Here is a 17,779-nt window from a genome sequence, read left to right on the forward strand (position 1 = left end):
CACAGGAGCTCCACAGGGGGCAGTCCTTTCTCCAATACTCTTCACAGTATATCACAGACTTCAAGTAAAACACGGAGTCCTGCCATCTGCAGAAATTCTCAGATGCCTCTGCAGTAGCTAGTTGTATCAGAATGGAAATATGGTGGAGTACAGAAACGTTCTACAACTGAACGTTGGTATGACGAAAGAGCTCGTACTGGACAGGAGAACAGTCTCTGATTACTCCCCTGTCCATTCGGGGGAATGTAGTGGAGATTGTACAGGACCACAGATACCTGTGTCTACTTTAACAGCAAACTAGGATCTGCACTGCCTTTTACAAGAAGGGCCAGAGCAGTTGTTTTTTGGAGACTCTGGTCCTTAAAAGTCTGAAACAATGCTGTGGGTTTTCTACAAGTATGTGGTTGCCAGTGCTGCCTCCTCTAATGATGTGTGCTGGGGCAGCAGTGTGAAGTGGGCAGATGCCAACAAATTTAGCAAGCTGATCAGGAAGGCTGGGTCAGTGCTAGGGGGAGAAGCTGGGCACTAATGACACTGGCAGAGAGGAGGATGCTGTCCAGACTTCAGTTGATCACAGACAATTCCGTTCACCAACTTCGCAGTGTCACGGTTAGACAGAAGAGCACTTTCAGTATTTACCATACATATCACCATAGTCAACCACCTACTTATTTATTATCTCTAGATGTCTTATTTATTCTTATGGAGATTGTTCTACCTGGTTCTGTGTGTACTGTCTGTTTTTGTCTTGTGTGGTTGTGCAATGGGCACTCTAACAAGCAATTTCCTTAAGGATTATAAAGATCTGCTTCTGAAATAATACAAAAATTAAATAAAAAATCAAAACTATAACAACACTAATGTAAGGACATAGACAAATATATGTTGCAGCTACAATTACAAAAGTATTTTATTTCAGTTTGCAGCCATTTTTAATCAAGCTGCAGGGGAATCAGATACCAGTATTACCCATAAATTGTTAGTTTGACAGTATTTACTAAATTCCTTCATTTTAAGCATTGCAGTTTAATTTTACTGTGCCATGTGTGACACAAACTGTTCAAGAAAACCTGACTTACTTTACAATGGTCACTGAATTTTCATGCTTCATGGTATGGTGTGGCTGAAAGCCTCGCAATATGTCTTTCCAAAGATTGTAATAGAATAACTACCTTTTATGATGTGTTTGGTACAGGTTGACAATAGAAAACAAAGCTAATGCAATTTTATGTGCCTTAAGCAACAGTATACTATATCAGAGTACACCAGATGTCTGTGTTTAGAACTACAGTAAAACTGGTCTAAGTCGCTGGCTTGTAACTCGTCAATGCGCACAAGTCGACGCTCAAGCAAAAGTCCCGATTTTTCCTAATGATGTTTCCTTTAAAATTCCTTGTGTAACTCGCCGCTTATAAGTCGTCAAATTCCCTTAGTCGTCACCTAAATCCCGGTCCCGAACAACACAAATGAATGAATTTTCCTACCTGTAAGTCGACACCCCAATCGCTGCATTCCCGCCGCCTGCTTGTCACCACGGCAATGTAGAAACGGGGAATCCCCACCTATAGCACTAGTCGCTCCCTGGTCTTAAGTCTCTCGTGTATAGTGCGGTGTAGTAGAGGTATGGTGTTATATTTACTAGTCGGCAAAACGACGAGATAGACATAAGTCGCCGAAGTGTCGACTTAGGTGTATCTCGTCAATTCTCTAAGTCGTCACTTTTAAGCTGGTCCTGCGAGTGTCGACTTAGACCGGTTTTACTGTATATGGAAAATTTATATTTGTTTTGAGTCTTATTTTCCAGAACATCGTAAAAATCTCTCTAAAGGTTTAAAACAGAGCATACTGTTGGTATAAAGGTGGAACATAGGATGAAGACAGCATGCCAGTCTTTTCAAATTAATCCAACTAATCAATTTACACAGAAGTGTGCCATGTTAGTACTTTGGTTTTAAAGTGTAGTTATTTTTGGATGAGAAATGTGGCATTGTCATAGTAAGCAAAAGGGTTCCAAGACAATTATGTATATGTATATTTTATTTTCTTTGAATTTAAATTAATTTGTAGCCATGGTTAGTCATACCGGTCTGTGTGTTCTAACTGTGTTTAACTAGCTATTTTTTTTACATTTATTTTTTAATGTGTTTGACCTTTTCATTTTCTTTTTCCTAGGTATTGTCTACATGACACTGCAAGAGAACCAGTGAATGTCTTGATTTTTTTGTCCCCAGCTTGAGCTGTGATTAGACTTTAGCCAGATTTGGAGTACAGCCAGTCAGCATGGCAGACGTGGACCCGGACACCTTGCTGGAGTGGCTCCAGATGGGCCAGGGGGATGAGAGGGACATGCAGCTGATTGCTCTGGAACAGCTCTGCATGCTGCTGCTTATGTCTGATAATGTGGACAGGTGCTTTGAAACGTGAGTTAATTTTTCTTCTTTTTAATGACTACACTACTGATTACGCTCATTTAATCCTGCACCTTACATTTATTTTTTTTTAACTGAGGGAAAATGACTGATCAGATGAACAAATGAAGGTCTTGAACTAGTAAATATAAGTAATATTATGTGTGTGTGCGCATATATTTACACTCACCTAAAGGATTATTAGAAACACCTGTTCAATTTCTCATTAATGCAATTATCTAATCAACCAATCACATGGCAGTTGCTTCAATGCATTTAGGGGTGTGATCCTGGTCAAGACAATCTCCTGAACTCCAAACTGAATGTCAGAATGGGAAAGAAAGGTGATTTAAGCAATTTTGAGCGTGGCATGGTGATGACATTCATGGGCTCATGGACAGTGTGGCACTATAGCAGGTTCTGTGTTGACTGTGTTGTAAGTCTGAGTATTCAGTCAGGTCGTGTGACAAGGAAGGGGTAAAGGGGTACAGAGAGAGCTGTCAGTCAAGATGAGCGAGGGGAAGAATACCTACAGGAGAAAGGAGGAAAAGGAGCCACAGCAGAACTCATCAGTGAGGTGTAGAGGGGTATGAAGACCATCACGGGCCACTAGTCCAGCAGGCAAGTGACAGTGGCCAATGGGCCGACTGATTCAAGCTGATAGAAGAGCAACTTTGACTGAAATAACCACTCGTTACAACCGAGGTATGCAGCAAAGCATTTGTGAAGCCACAACACGCACAACCTTGAGGCGGATGGGCTACAACAGCAGAAGACCCCACCGGGTACCACTCATCTCCACTGCAAATAGGAAAAAGAGGCTACAATTTGCACGAGCTCACCAAATTTGGACAATTGAAGACTGGAAAAATGTTGCCTGGTCTGATGAGTCTCGATTTCTGTTGAGACATTCAAATGGTAGAGTCAGAATTTGGCGTAAACAGAATGAGAACATGGATCCATCATGCCTTGTTACCTCTGTGCAGGCTGGTGGTGGTGGTGTAATGGTGTGGGGGATGTTTTCTTGGCACACTTTAGGCCCCTTAGTGCTAATTGGGCATCGTTTAAATGCCACGGCCTACCTGAGCATTGTTTCTGACCATGTCCATCCCTTTATGACCACCATGTACCCATCCTCTGATGGCTACTTCCAGCAGGATAATGCACCATGTCACAAAGCTCGAATAATTTCAAATTGGTTTCTTGAACATGACAATGAGTTCACTGTACTACAATGGCCCCCACAGTCACCAGATCTCAACCAAATAGAGCATCTTTGGGATGTGGTGGAACGGGAGCTTCGTGCCCTGGATGTGCATCCCACAAATCACCATCAACTGCAGGATGCTATCCTATCAATATGGGCCAACATTTCTAAAGAATGCTTTTAGCACCTTGTTGAATCAGTGCCATGTAGAATTAAGGCAAATAGGGGTGGCTGTCAGGGCAGTTCGATTGCTGAGGATTGCTGGGATTGCTGTAGAGGCTGCTGGGATTGCTGTACTGATCGGGAGTGGTGTAGTCGCTGTGTGCACTTGTGTTGTGTTGTGTGCCTGTGGAAGCGGTTGATTTGATTTGAATTATCTGTAAAGGTATATTTGAGCGTTTGTGTGCCAGCACGGTTACGTGGGTGGTTGTTGTTGTTTTCATTTTTTACTCTTATTTTTACGTGTGTACTTGTCTGTCCTTGTGAGTGTTACCGACAGCTGCGGGCGCGAGCGGCGTTTCTGTTTGCGTCCTTCGCATCAAACACCCGCGGGTAATATTATTGAACATCGGTAACATTAACTCTAAAAGGTCAGTTGCTCCGGAGCTTTGCTCGGTCGCCGGTCGGGGCCGGGAGGACATTTTCCACTTTTTTTCCCGCTCCGGCAGTAGCCTGCTTTGAGAGGGTTTTTGTGGTTTTTTGGCCTCCCTAGAGCAACTTCGCTTTAGTTTAGCTAAACGTGGTTCAGCAGGAAGTTAATCTCGGGTAAGTAATTGTAAATTTGGTTATTTTAAAAGTTAAATTTAAAGGTTGTTATCGCTGACGCTGCCGGATAATTTATAATAAAGTACCGATTTAACGCAAGTGTTAATTTAGTGCTTTAGTGTACTCGGCACTTTGTTTTAACTATACGTTAATTAGATCAACTAAAAGTTTAAATAATCTCTATTAATATACTGGGCTGGGAGTAAAGGACGGGGACATAGTGAGTTAGGTAATTATGGGGCCAGCTCAGTGTTGTGTTTGCAAGATGTTTGCCCTTCTGGATGCTTGCGTCCAGTCGGACTTCGTCTGCGAGCGATGTGGGTTAGTTGACTCACTCATGGTCCAGGTTCGTGACCTAGAGGAGCGACTGGCTCTCATCCAGCATAGCAATGAGTTAAAGGAGAGAGTTAATACGCCTTCTAGGGAGACTATGTGTACGTCACAAGCGGGGAGGGGGGAGAATGATGAACAGGTAGGTCGAGAGAGCTGGGTGAACGTAGGTCGTAGACGTAGAAAAGGGCGTACACAATTCACAGAGGCGGCATCACCTGAAGTAACGGTTTCTAACCGCTTTCAGGTGCTTCCAGCTTTAGAGCCGGAAGAGACTGGGGAGGCAGGTGGGCCCTTGGGCACCAAGGAGCCACCTAACCCCAGTAGGAGGGAGGTTGTGGTAGTAGGGGATTCAATTATAAGAGGTGTAGATAGTTATGTGTGCACCCGTGATAGAGGGTCCCGTACGGTGTCTTGCCTGCCTGGTGCCCAGGTAGGGGACCTTCCAGATCGAGTGGACAGGCTTTTGGCCCCAGCCGGGGTGGATCCAGTGGTCGTGGTGCATGTTGGCACCAATGACATAGGAAAGGGCAGAAGGGCTGTTCTGCAAGATAAATTTATAGAAGTCGCGGATAAGCTTAGAAGCAGAACATCCACGGTGGTATTCTCTGGAATACTTCCCGTGCCACGTGCAAGTCAGGCAAAATTAGCTGAGATAAGGGGATTAAATGCGTGGCTAAAATGGTGGTGTAGGAAAGAGGGGTTCAGGTTTATGGGGCACTGGAAGACCTTCTGGAACAGGTGGGACCTGTTCAAGCCGGACGGGTTGCATCTGAACCATAGGGGAACCAGTGTATTGGGGAGGCGTATGTGCAGAATAGTTGAGGAATGTTTAAACTAGGGACTGGGGGGGCAGGGAGGTCAGTTATGAATTTATGTGGGGAGAGACGGAAAGCCCAAATAAATATTAAAAGTAGACAATGTAAAAGGCCTACCATTAGTGGTCTGTATTTGAATGCTAGGAGTATTAGAAACAAAATTAATGACTTAGAGGCTTTAATTTCTTCAGACAATTACGACATTATAGGAATAACTGAAACATGGATGAGTGACAATGATGGTGATGAATATAATATGGATGGTTATACGTTGTTCCGTAGAGACCGGATAGGCAAGAAGGGAGGTGGTGTTGCAGTATACGTAAAAGAAAACTTGCAGGCAAGGGAACTCACTGATAAAAATAAAAATTCAGAAGCTGTATGGATCAAACTTGATGCTAAAGATTCAAATGGCCTAATTGTCGGGGTTTGTTATAGGGCACCTAATGTAGCGGTAGAGGAAAGCAGAATATTATATGATGATATCAGGATTATGAGTAATAAAAATGATGTGGTGGTTATGGGTGATTTTAATTTACCTGGGATACAGTGGGACACAGTCTCTGGCTCTTCTGTAAATGAACTTGAGATGGTGGAATTAGTACAGGATTGTTTTTTTACTCAGTTTGTTAATACTCCTACCAGGGGAGAAGCCCTTCTTGATCTCGTTTTTTGTAATAACCAGGATAGGATTGGAAAATTAGAGGTTTTAGACCCATTGTACGGTAGTGATCATAACATGGTTAAATTCGAGGTTAATTTTAGTGTCCGAAGAGCAAAGTCTAAATTAAAAGTATACAATGTTAGGAAGGCTAACTTTAATGGTATGAGACGGAAATTAGAAACTGTAAACTGGACAGAGTTAAATAGCAAAACAGTTGAAGAGGCATGGGAATTTTTCAAAAGCACATTGTTGCAAGTGCAAGAGGACTTCATACCTGTTTCCAGCAAAACTAAATCTAGGAAACGACAACCAAGGTGGTTTACTAAGGAAATTAAGAATAAAGTCAGGAGGAAAAGGGCTCTGTTCCACAACTGGAAAATAACTAATGATTTCAAAATCAAGCAGGAGTATCTAAGTCTACAGGCAGAGTTAAAAAATGACATTAGGCTATCAAAGAGGGATGTAGAAAGAAAAATTGCATTGGAGGCTAAGCATGACAGTAAAGGTTTCTTCCAATATTTTAACTCTAAGAGAGCACTAAAAGCTGAAATCACTAATTTGCAGGATAGTAAGGGCCTTATAATTGATAACGAAATTGATATGGTAAACGAGTTTAATGATTATTTTTCAAGGGTGTTCACAATAGAGAACACAAGTAATTTACCACCAATTAATACGAATACTGCATCGTCTATGACCAATATATGTATAACTGAGGTTGATGTGATACTAAGCCTAGCTAAACTCAAAATAAATAAATCGCAGGGGCCTGATGGCATCTTACCTTTAGTCTTGAAAGAGATGAGGGATATTATTAGCCAACCTTTGACTTTAATATTCCAGAAATCGTTATCTGCGGGTGTGGTACCATCAGATTGGAAGCATGCTAATATAACACCCATATTCAAAAAAGGGGATAGAAGTAATCCAGCAAACTATAGGCCAATCAGTTTAACTAGCATTACTGGAAAAATAATGGAAGCTATAATTCAAGTGAAAATGGTAGATTACCTAGATGCAAATAACATTATAAAGGATAGCCAACATGGATTTAGGAGAGGTAGATCCTGCTTAACGAATCTGCTTGAGTTCTTTGAGGAAGCTACAAGTGAAATTGATCACAAAAAGGCCTATGATGTGATTTACTTAGATTTCCAGAAAGCCTTTGATGTTGTCCCCCACAAACGGCTCTTGTTAAAGCTTAAAGCTGCAGGAATTTTAGGAACTGTGGCAGCTTGGATCAAAAACTGGCTAACTGATAGGAAGCAGCGAGTAGTTATTAGAGGCACTATGTCACAGTGGGCCTCCGTTTATAGTGGGGTACCGCAGGGTTCAATTTTAGGACCACTATTGTTCCTAATTTACATTAATGATATTGACACGAATACATACAGTAAACTGGTTAAATTTGCAGACGACACTAAGGTGGGCGGGGTAGCAGATACTAATCAAGCAGCAGAGAGGCTTCAACGGGATCTGGATTTAATTAGCGAATGGGCTGATACTTGGCAGATGAAATTTAACACAGATAAATGTAAGGTAATCCATGCAGGGAGCAGAAATATACAGTACAGATATTTTATGGGTTCCACTGAAATAAAGGTAGCTGATTACGAGAAAGATCTCGGTATGTATGTTGATGCTTCCATGTCCCACTCTCGCCAATGTGGGGAAGCAATAAAAAAGGCGAACAGAATGTTGGGTTATATCTCTAGATGTGTGGAGTTTAAGTCAAGGGAGGTGATGTTACACTTATATAATTCCTTGGTAAGACCCCACCTAGAATACTGTGTGCAGGTTTGGTCACCATACCTCAAGAAGGACATTGCTGCCTTAGAAAAGGTGCAACGAAGAGCTACGAGAATGATTCCTGGTCTTAGAGGAATGTCTTACGAGGAGAGGTTAGCGGAACTGAATCTGTTCAGCCTTGAGCAAAGGAGACTAAGGGGGGATATGATTCAGGTCTATAAGATTCTAACGGGTCTGGATGCTGTTCAGCCAAATGACTATTTCAATATTAGTCTAAATACTAGAACTCGTGGCCATAAGTGGAAATTAGCGGGAGAACATTTTAAAACAAATTTGAGGAAGCACTTCTTTACACAGCGTGTAGTCAGAGTATGGAATAGTCTTCCTGCTATTGTAGTGGAAGCTAAAACCATGGGTTCCTTTAAATCAGAGCTAGATAAGATTTTAACAACTCTGAGATATTAGCTAAGTTCTCCCCAAACGAGCTTGATGGGCCGAATGGCCTCCTCTCGTTTGTAAATTTCTTATGTTCTTATGTTCTTATGTAAGGCAGTTCTGAAGGCGAAAGGGGGTCAAACACCGTATTAGTATGGTGTTCCTAATAATCCTTTAGGTGAGTGTGTGTGTATGTATGTATGTATATGTGTGTGTGTGTGTGTGTGTGTGTGTGTGTGTGTGTGTGTGTGTGTGTGTGTGTGTGTGTGTGTGTGTATATATATATATATATGTACACATATATAATGTTAGTGTATGTATATGTATAAAATAAATTTAGAGATATATAAAATTGCTAAAATAAATCACTGCTAAAATGAATAGATCCGTTGCTTAGGCACATCTTACATAATACTGTTCATGGTAACCATAGTATTTTTTGTGAACTTAGTGCTGAACGATATTAGAAAAGTATAACTTTGCAATATCTGATGTTTGTGTGATATTTAAGAGTTGAAAATTATGTAGAACTTTTTACCAACAGTGTTGGTCAAATAGATTGGTGGTGTTCCCATGAGTTGTGCCAACAAATAACTTGCTTGTGCTCAATATCGTCTCTATGGAATGCAGAATATATCCATACAGTGGAAGGCAAATGTCTTTTTGTGGCCAGTTCTTATTCGCTTTTCTCCATTTCACTCACTTTTGTTCAATTTCTCTCAAACCTGCCACATGGTTGATAAGTGAGTCCAACAGGGAGGACAAGAATGATAATGATAGTCTCGGAGAGTGCATGCAGAGCTCATGCAGAAGCACCAGCGATACGCTTTACACTGATTTTTTTTTGTTGTTGAAAAAAATCCATTAATACAATTGCAAAGCTTGCTAAATTTTGTCTTTTATGACTGAGTAAAAATGTTTTGCCCGCAACTTACTGATGTCTTAACCTGTCTTAACCTCGTTGCATGTTTATGAAATGCCATTGTGCAAGCTGAGAGTGGCAGTGGGCATTGCTGTTACTGCACAACACCTCTTTGTTGTTGTTGTTCCACTAACCAAAAACATGCGACTTAAGTGAATCTGAGTGCCTAAATTGGTCGTGTGTGAGACTGTGTGGACCCTGCAACAGCTCCTGCCTCAAGTGGGGTGCAATGTGTATAATGTGACGTGACGTAATATGACATGACATAATGGAATAGAATGGAGTATATAAAAGATTACTCCATGAATCATGGAGTTTTGATGTAACTGATAGTGACAGCCTTAGATACAAAATAGGTATAAAGTACAATTTGGTATGATGCATCTCATCACTGGATACCCCTCCAACTAATGCTGGGTGATATGACTTCAGCTCAATATCATGATTAATTTAACATTTTACCTCAATTATGATTAATGATTTTTTTTTTTTGAGTTCTCCATGTTGTTTCCATGTCGCAGACTGGACAGGGTGGAGTCACGTGACAACATGCACGGTAGTATGTTTCAAAGAGGACAGTACATGAACACACACTGGGGAAAGTATTAACAGAATTTAAAAAAAATCACAAAATAACTGACATGGGCAATGTTCTGAATATCGCTTTTGATTAATTTTAAGTTAATTGCCCAGCTCTACCTCCACTCGTACAAGGGTTGGCTGACAGACTTGTGGAGAATTGGTCACTGAGTATGTAAAGTATGAGTATGCTCTTGAGAAACGGTTTAGTCCTGGGAAATCAATCCATCTCAAACTCCAGTGGACCGGGCATGCTAGGCGCGGGAGCCTCCTATCTTGGCATTCTTCTTTACGTTTTGTAATGTTGGTGAGGTCACATGGCATGGTGAGGGAGGTGCTGGCCCAGGTGCAGCACATCAGCAACAACTGCTGTCACAGTCTAAATTCATTTGTACTGATTCAGCCGAGAGTGCAATATAACGGGAGAGGTGGGTGAGGGTGAATACAGTCTAGAGGTGTATATGCCTTAAACAAGAAAATAATTGCACACACCTAGGGGTGTAACAGTACACAGGATTGTATTGAACTGTTCAGTACTCCCCTCACGGTTCAATAAGGACGTGTGAACTGCGGTACTATGCCTGCCATCTTCCTATTTGTACTGGTGCGAATATAGAACAGTTTCCCCAAAAAAAAAATACATCTAAAAATACTGGGGTTGTCTTTAGCGATGTAGAACTTAAATATCGTTATAAAATAGCAGATGCCGTAAATGGTCCACCTCCTCGTTAAATGTTGCCGCATATTTCAAATGTAACCAACATCTTTTCTGCAATATGATGGCATATGAGCGATGATCAGAAAAGTTCCTTCGTTAAACGTAGAATTGTCCAAAATGGTATGCTGACACATTAACACTAGAACTGCCAGTGTTTTTTGACCCCCTTTAACTGCCAGCAGTGACAATGTATCACACCTTTTGTTTTTGTTAATGAGCCATTGCATCCAGTTCACCTATCAAAAAAATCTTCACAGCAGCAGAGTTGCTGTCACCCCAAAATAGCCCCATAACAATCTGTATGAACAGACAAACATAAATACCAAAAGAATTGATTACTTTAATCACTATTACAGCTGGGTATTGGCATTGGGTATATTTCAAAAAGATATTTTCATATATATTTTTTATTTGTTGGACTAACAACATAATTGGAATGACAAGCTGTTTCAACCAAAAACAGTGCATTTTACAGTTCATTCCAAATAAAATGCAGGGTTGCCAACTTTGTTAAGCTGGCTGGAGTGAGATTTTCTATTCAACACAAGTTTGCACACTCATTTACGTGTGTGAATGTAGTATTTGCAAACTACCCTAATGCTTTTGATAGTCCAGTGGTGTCCTTTACATTGCACTTAGTGATGTGAGGCTTGCATGCAGGTGCCCGACCATGGAAGTCCATTCCGTGAAGTTCCCAGTGCAGAGTTTTTGTGCTGGGTTTAATGCCAGGGGTAGTTTGGAACTGCAGTTATTGAGTCTGATGACTTCTGCGCACTATGTGCCTCAGCACTCTGTGACCCCACTCTGTTACTTTGTGTGGCCTGCCACTTTGTGGCTGTTTCTTACAGCTGACTGTGGAATAACTAACAGGGAAGAAATTTCATGAATTGACTGATGGTACCATGCTTGAATTTCATTGAGCCTCAGAAAAACACATTCTTTCACAAATGTTTGTAAACCTGACTGCATTACTAGGTGCTGGATTTTATACAACTGTGGCCATTGGTCAGTCTGAATGAAACACCTGCAGTCAATGATTAAGAGGTGTGTCCCAATACTTTTGTCTATATAGTGTGTGTCTTGTGTCCATGTATGTATGTATGTATATGCCCAAACACATGCTCAAAGCATGCCCCAAAGCAAGCCAAGAGCAGCATCTAGTGGGGCCTTTTTGGCTGTCACTAATATATACATGTATAATATAAAGTGTGTGTGTGTGTGTGTGTGTGTGTGTGTGTGTGTGAGACTTTGAAAAATACTGTTTGATATTTTGTGGGCATGGAATTGGTATACTCTAAAACTTTCAGTTCATGCTCAGTTCATTGACAAATTTTATCTTTGGGGCTATGTGCCGGACGGTGTGCGTGTAGCCCAGATTTTTATGTCTGCCAGACATTATGCGCATAAGTGTGCTTTGACTACGCATGCTCAAGGAAATTGAGTAGGTGCTTACTGTAGGTGGCAGCAGAGGTCAACCAACCAGTAGAAGAATAGTATGAGTAGTTGTATGAGGTGGTGTGCAGGCATCTGCATATCTGTTTTTTCGTATTGTCTAGACATTGTACTGTGGTATATGATATTTTCAAAAGCAACCCTGTTCCAGTATTTTGAAAACTTGGTGATTAAATTTGCTGAATTTGCAAATTTTGTCAGAGATTTCAAATTACACCGGTATGTAGTATTACCATAATGCCACCCAAAGCTACTAAGAACTTTAAAATTGTACATAAAAATTGGGTACATAAAGCCAGTGTTGGGCAAGCTACTTGTAAAGTGTAGTGAGCTAAGCTATCAGTTACTCAACAATAAATTAAGCTTCACTACGCAAAAGCTACCACCCATAGAAATATATCAAGATGTTACACAAATATGGCAAAAGTAGTTTACTACATCAGAAGCTACTTCACGTTGTACCAACCTAATGCCAGATCAGAGCAAAATGAGTCAGATACACTGGTTAAGACATTTTTTTTAAAGAACAACCCATGATTTAACAAAGTGTAGACATTGCGTTATGTGAAGCATCGAGACATAAATAAAAGCTTACTTTTGGGAATAAAACAAAAAAAAGTTATTGGCCTACTACTAGGTAAACCAGTACTATAATAAACAAACTATTTAGTACCAAATGAAAGCTACTGTGCACATGACCGTGCGTGGACTATAAGCGCACACAAAAAACAAAATAGGAACTAGGCTTAAGTGAAAGGGCCAAGAGTTAAAAATACTTGACTATAGCTTGTATATAGTGTAAATAACATTATTTTTTTTCAGTTTTTTTGGCATATATTGCATGATCACTCTGAATTGAAAAATAAAATGCTGTTCTGTTTTCAACCGATATCAGATACTATTCGTCTCCTATTTTCTTAGCTCGACAGATGATAGAGCATTGCTCTAAACAGTGCAAATCTCAGGAGTTCAAATCCAATGATGCATACGTAAATTGTATCTTACCCCTTTACTGTAAGCATTTTTGGATAAAGCATCATTTAAATATAAATGGTTACATCACATCATGTGGTCTCTGCAGACATCTGATATACCTATGGTATTCAAACTTTTGACAGGGCCCCCCTAGGACTGATATACAGTGGTACCTCAGAACTCAAACTTAATCCATTCAGAACTCAGGTTCGAATCCTAAAAAGTTAGAGTTCTGATCGAATTTTCCCCATAAGAAAAAGTGGAAAACCAATTAATTGGTTCCCGGCCCCAAAAAATTACACCTAAGTATGTTTTTTTTATTTATTTATTTTTTTATTTTTTTTAGCATTTAAACACAAAATGAACAGGATAAAACAAGAAGGGCATATACTGTACTAAACACATTTAAGCACATTTATCAAAACAGTAATTTGTAAAGTAAGAAAATAAATGTATCCAAACAATGTGTCCTGCCCTGATTGTTCGGCTCCTTCCATGAGCCATGCCCCCTCATTAACCTCGTGTGGAATCCCCGTGTGATCAGCTGTTTCTGGTTGTTGCCATTAGTCCTCTGTATTTAGTCCACGTTTCAGTTTGTTTCCCCAGTCTGGTCATTGTATTGTCCGTCTGTGTTGTGCCTGCCTTACCTGTAATTAAACCCTGTATTCCCCGATACCCTGACATCTGCACCTTTGTCTCCGTTCTGTCCCCACGACTCTATTCTCTGTTCTGCACACACATTTACATGAATGTAAAAGTGTTATTACCTTGTAGTCTGTTGGGTTTGCAAACTGCCGTAACGCTTTTGATGCAGCTATTTTTAAGTTCCGAATGGAATATAGATTTGCGTGAGAGTCTGATAGTGTTTGCAACCCTGAACACGTACATTTTGTTTGTTTTTACCTGAATTGATTTGTATAGAAAATCTTTACGGTTTCAGGACAGAACAGCCACTCTGTTATGAACATTACAGCTTTTTGAGTGTTAGATTCGCTGCTGTTATTAACACTAATAAGTAGGGCTGCACGATTTGGGGAAAATGTCGAATCATGATTTTTCTGACAGAAATTGCGATTACGATTTGATTTGCGATTTAATTCTTTTAATGTCAAGCTTCAGTTCAATATTCAGTGTGTAGTCATTTTAAAACATGATGCAGCATGAGATGCCATCAGTATTAACTGGTCTATATTCTAATGCAAGGATGAGAATTTAAAGATGTGATGTGTCAAGTTAAATAAAGTAATAATAAAAACAATTGCAGCAAAAAGAAAAATAGCGATCTTGCAGGTAACGCTTATTACCATCCTAATAACACTAGAACCGCCTTTTCCCACGCTAATGAACAAGCAAGAACTACTTTGGTGTATGCATCCCTTTTGTTTGCGCTATTGTGTTGTTAGCTACTGTTATAACACTAATAACACTCAAAAAACCATAATGTTCATAATAGAGTGGCTGTTCTGTCCTGAAACCGTAAAGCTAGAAATTTTTATTCGTAGTATGCATTTTATAAAATGTTGAATAAATAGAAGTCGTTTATTGGTGATTTCAAGTTGGTTGAAGTTTCTGCTTTTTAACAACTGTATACGTTATTTTCTATACAAATCAATTCAGGTGAAACAAAAAATGTACGTGTTCATGGTTGCAAACTCTTTCAGACGGCAAATCTATATTCCATTCTGAACTTAAAACTAGCTGCATCAAAAACGTTACGGCAGTTTGCAAACCCTACAGACTATTTACAAGGTAATAAAACTTACATACATGTAAATGTGTGTGCAGAACAGAGAACAGAAAATCCATGCAGCTGACCAAAGTTGCCAACCCTGCATTTTATTTTAAATGAGAAGTAAAATGCAGTTTTTGACTGAAGCAGCTTATCATTCCTTTGCATTGTTACTCGGACAAATACAAAACAAATGATTAAACATTATATGCGTCGCTTTTTGTATATTTTCTAAATAAGACCGCGTGTCCATACCCAACTGTAATAGCGATTAAAGCGATCTATTCTTTTAGTATTTATGTTAAAGAAAGACTTTTATTTTATTACTGTTGTTGGATTAATCTTTCGAAACACTTAAATTTAATAAGCACAAAAACATAAATGCCACTGTATTATGGGTTTTATGGCTTTTTTTGGGGGTCACCGACTCTAAAAGAATTACTGACTTTCTCATTGTTGTTTTGATGGGTTTGCGGTATACTAATGCTATTGCCTATTAACAAAAACCGAAGGTATGATATGCTGAAGTATATTGCAGCTGGTGTTTAAAAGGAGCTCGCCGATTCTATTGATGATAGGACCTTTCTGAAACAATCTCAGACCATGAAATAGGAAGGCAATTCACTTATAGCTCAGTAGTGGAATCAGTATTTTTCCGTACCGCTAATGTAACATTTTCCTTGGGTTTCACGTGTTTGCTGTTTGTGGGCCTATATGCCTTCTTGGCCCACTTCTGATTGGTGAGCATGACTGGCAGGAGAGAAGCACAGTGCTTGTGATTGGTGAGCATGACTATCACACAGGGAGCATGGCATGAATTTGTAAAACTATTCTCACAGCAATTTTAAACCCTGGGTCCGAAGTGCTGTATAATGTATATTCTAAATCGTGACTTGCTAATCGCGTTGTTTCAAATCACGATTTCGATTTGAAATTGATAAATCGTGCAGCCTTACTAATAACACATTAGCGGATTTATCTCAAACAAAAGGGCTACGTACACTGAAGTAGTTCTTGCTTGTTCATCGGTGGTTCTAGTGTTAAAATTCTCATCCTTGCATTAGAATATAGACCAGTTAATATTATCTCATGTGGTAATGCTGCGTCTTATTAATCGTGCACTAATGTGCAGCCCTAACACACATATTTTAACAAGTAATTCTTTATTTAATTAATAAACTTATCTAATTTATGTAGATATCTATAAATGTAAACCTTATTACTTAAACCTACTCTATGCAACTCTATCAGATCCTGAGGTAACTCCAAGAGGCAAGCACTACTTTGACTTAAAGCCAGATCAGTGGGTATTGCTTGAGGAACTGGTACATGGGTTGCAGCCGTTTGAGTGTGTCACCGTTTTCCTCAGTGGACAGGAATACGCAGCTGCTTCATGTCTTCCAACGTTGATCAAAGGACTGCAACGGTTCATACAGCAGACTTGTTTTGAGACAAGCTCAGAAAAAGCCTTTCTGGCTAGTGCAGGAAAAGGAATAACTGAGAGATGGAAGAATCTGAACACCCACTCAGTAGAGAGAGGGAACCCACTTCTTCTTGCAGCTGCCTTTGACCCAAGATTCAGAAAGCTAAAGTTTATGTCAGCTGAAGATCATGCAAGGGTCCAAGGCACAGTTGAAGTTCTTGCTATCAAAGAAACAAATGAGGAGACAGGAATACATGATGGCTGCAGCCCTGAGCTACAGCAAAAACGGGTGCTTGTTCCAAGGGAACACAAAGCACTGGATAACCTGCTTCAGTCTGACACAGTCTTAGTGAGGAAGATGAAGAAACCCAGGAGGCCCAAAAGATCGAAGTGGTGAGAAAGAAAGTTAAGATGTTCTTCACAGAGCCAGCAATATCAAAAAAGGAAGACCCTCTCAGTTGGTGAAGGAAAAATTAAGGGTGTTTTCCCACACTGTCGAACCTGGCAAGATCTTTTCTGTGCATTCCTGCAACATCTACCCCATCAGAGTGAATCTTCTCTGCAACGGGGAATATCTGCTCTCAGAAGAGAGCAAGCCTGACCCAAGACCACGTTGAAATGCTGACATTCCTTAGCATGAATAAACTGTGATTGAAAATGTTTTACTGCTGCTAATGTGCCTGTCCGTTACTTACAGAAAAAAGTTCTCTATTTTTTTACATTGTTTAGAACAATTGTTTTATTTATAATATCAGCAGCAAACTGTATTAAAATATGTTTTTGAGTGAAGTACAGTGGTACCTCAGTTCTCGAACGCATTAGAACTCGAATTTCTTAAAAGTCAAACCAACCAGTTCGGAAAAAAATTACCTAGTACTTGATCTGAATCTCAGAAGTCAAACCGTGAACGCCGACCTAAGATAACTTGTACGCGCGGGGAAATGAGTTATGCAGCACATCTCTCAGCGGAAACAAAGGGCAATGGTTCAGTCTCAACCTCGCATTCGCTGTGATAGCATCGTGCATCTTTACACAAGCTGAATACATATATTTAGACAGTAAAAATACATTTAGACAATGATAGACAGTAACAGTATTATATAATAAATTTTAAAATAAAAAATTCTTAATTTTAATATTAATAATAAACCATTAATACATTTAATTATAATAATATTGTCGTGCCGAGCGGGGACAGAATGGAGACAAAGGCGCAGACATCAGGGTATCGGGGAATACGGGGTTTAATTACAGGTAAGGCAGGCAAAATGCAGACGGACAATACAATGACCGGACTGGGGAAGCAAACTGAAACGCGGACGAAATACAGAGGATTAATGACAACAACCAGAAACAGCTGATCACACGGGGATTCCACACGGGGTTAACGAGGGGGCGTGGCTCATGGAAGGAGCGGACAATCGGGGCAGGACACATTGTTTGGATACATTTATTTTCTTACTTTACAAATTACTGTTTTGATAAATGTGCTTAAATGTGTTTAGTACAGTATATGCCCTTCTTGTTTTATCCTGTTCATTTTGTGTTTAAATGCAAAAAAAAAAAAAAAAACATACTTGGGTGTAATTTTTTGGGGCCGGGAAC

General features: G+C 39.9%; 1 protein-coding gene across 10 annotated transcripts in view; it reads left to right on the forward strand.

Annotated features, from left to right (window-relative positions):
- Positions 1 to 17,779, forward strand: part of hectd1 (HECT domain containing 1) — an 83,101-nt gene that overhangs the window by 14,370 nt on the left and 50,952 nt on the right. For 9 of the 10 annotated variants that reach the window (XM_023792168.2, XM_023792164.2, XM_023792170.2 and 6 more), the window contains exon 2: positions 2,173 to 2,420. In XM_023792168.2, coding sequence (XP_023647936.1) covers positions 2,281 to 2,420 — 140 coding nt within the window. In that variant the 5' untranslated portion in view covers positions 2,173 to 2,280. The remainder of the gene's footprint in view (positions 1 to 2,172; positions 2,421 to 17,779) is intronic. The other variant, XM_023792162.2, reaches the window with a different exon arrangement.

The sequence above is a fragment of the Paramormyrops kingsleyae genome, chromosome 14, assembly GCF_048594095.1.
Source record: "Paramormyrops kingsleyae isolate MSU_618 chromosome 14, PKINGS_0.4, whole genome shotgun sequence".
NCBI classification, from domain to species: Eukaryota; Metazoa; Chordata; class Actinopteri; order Osteoglossiformes; family Mormyridae; genus Paramormyrops; species Paramormyrops kingsleyae.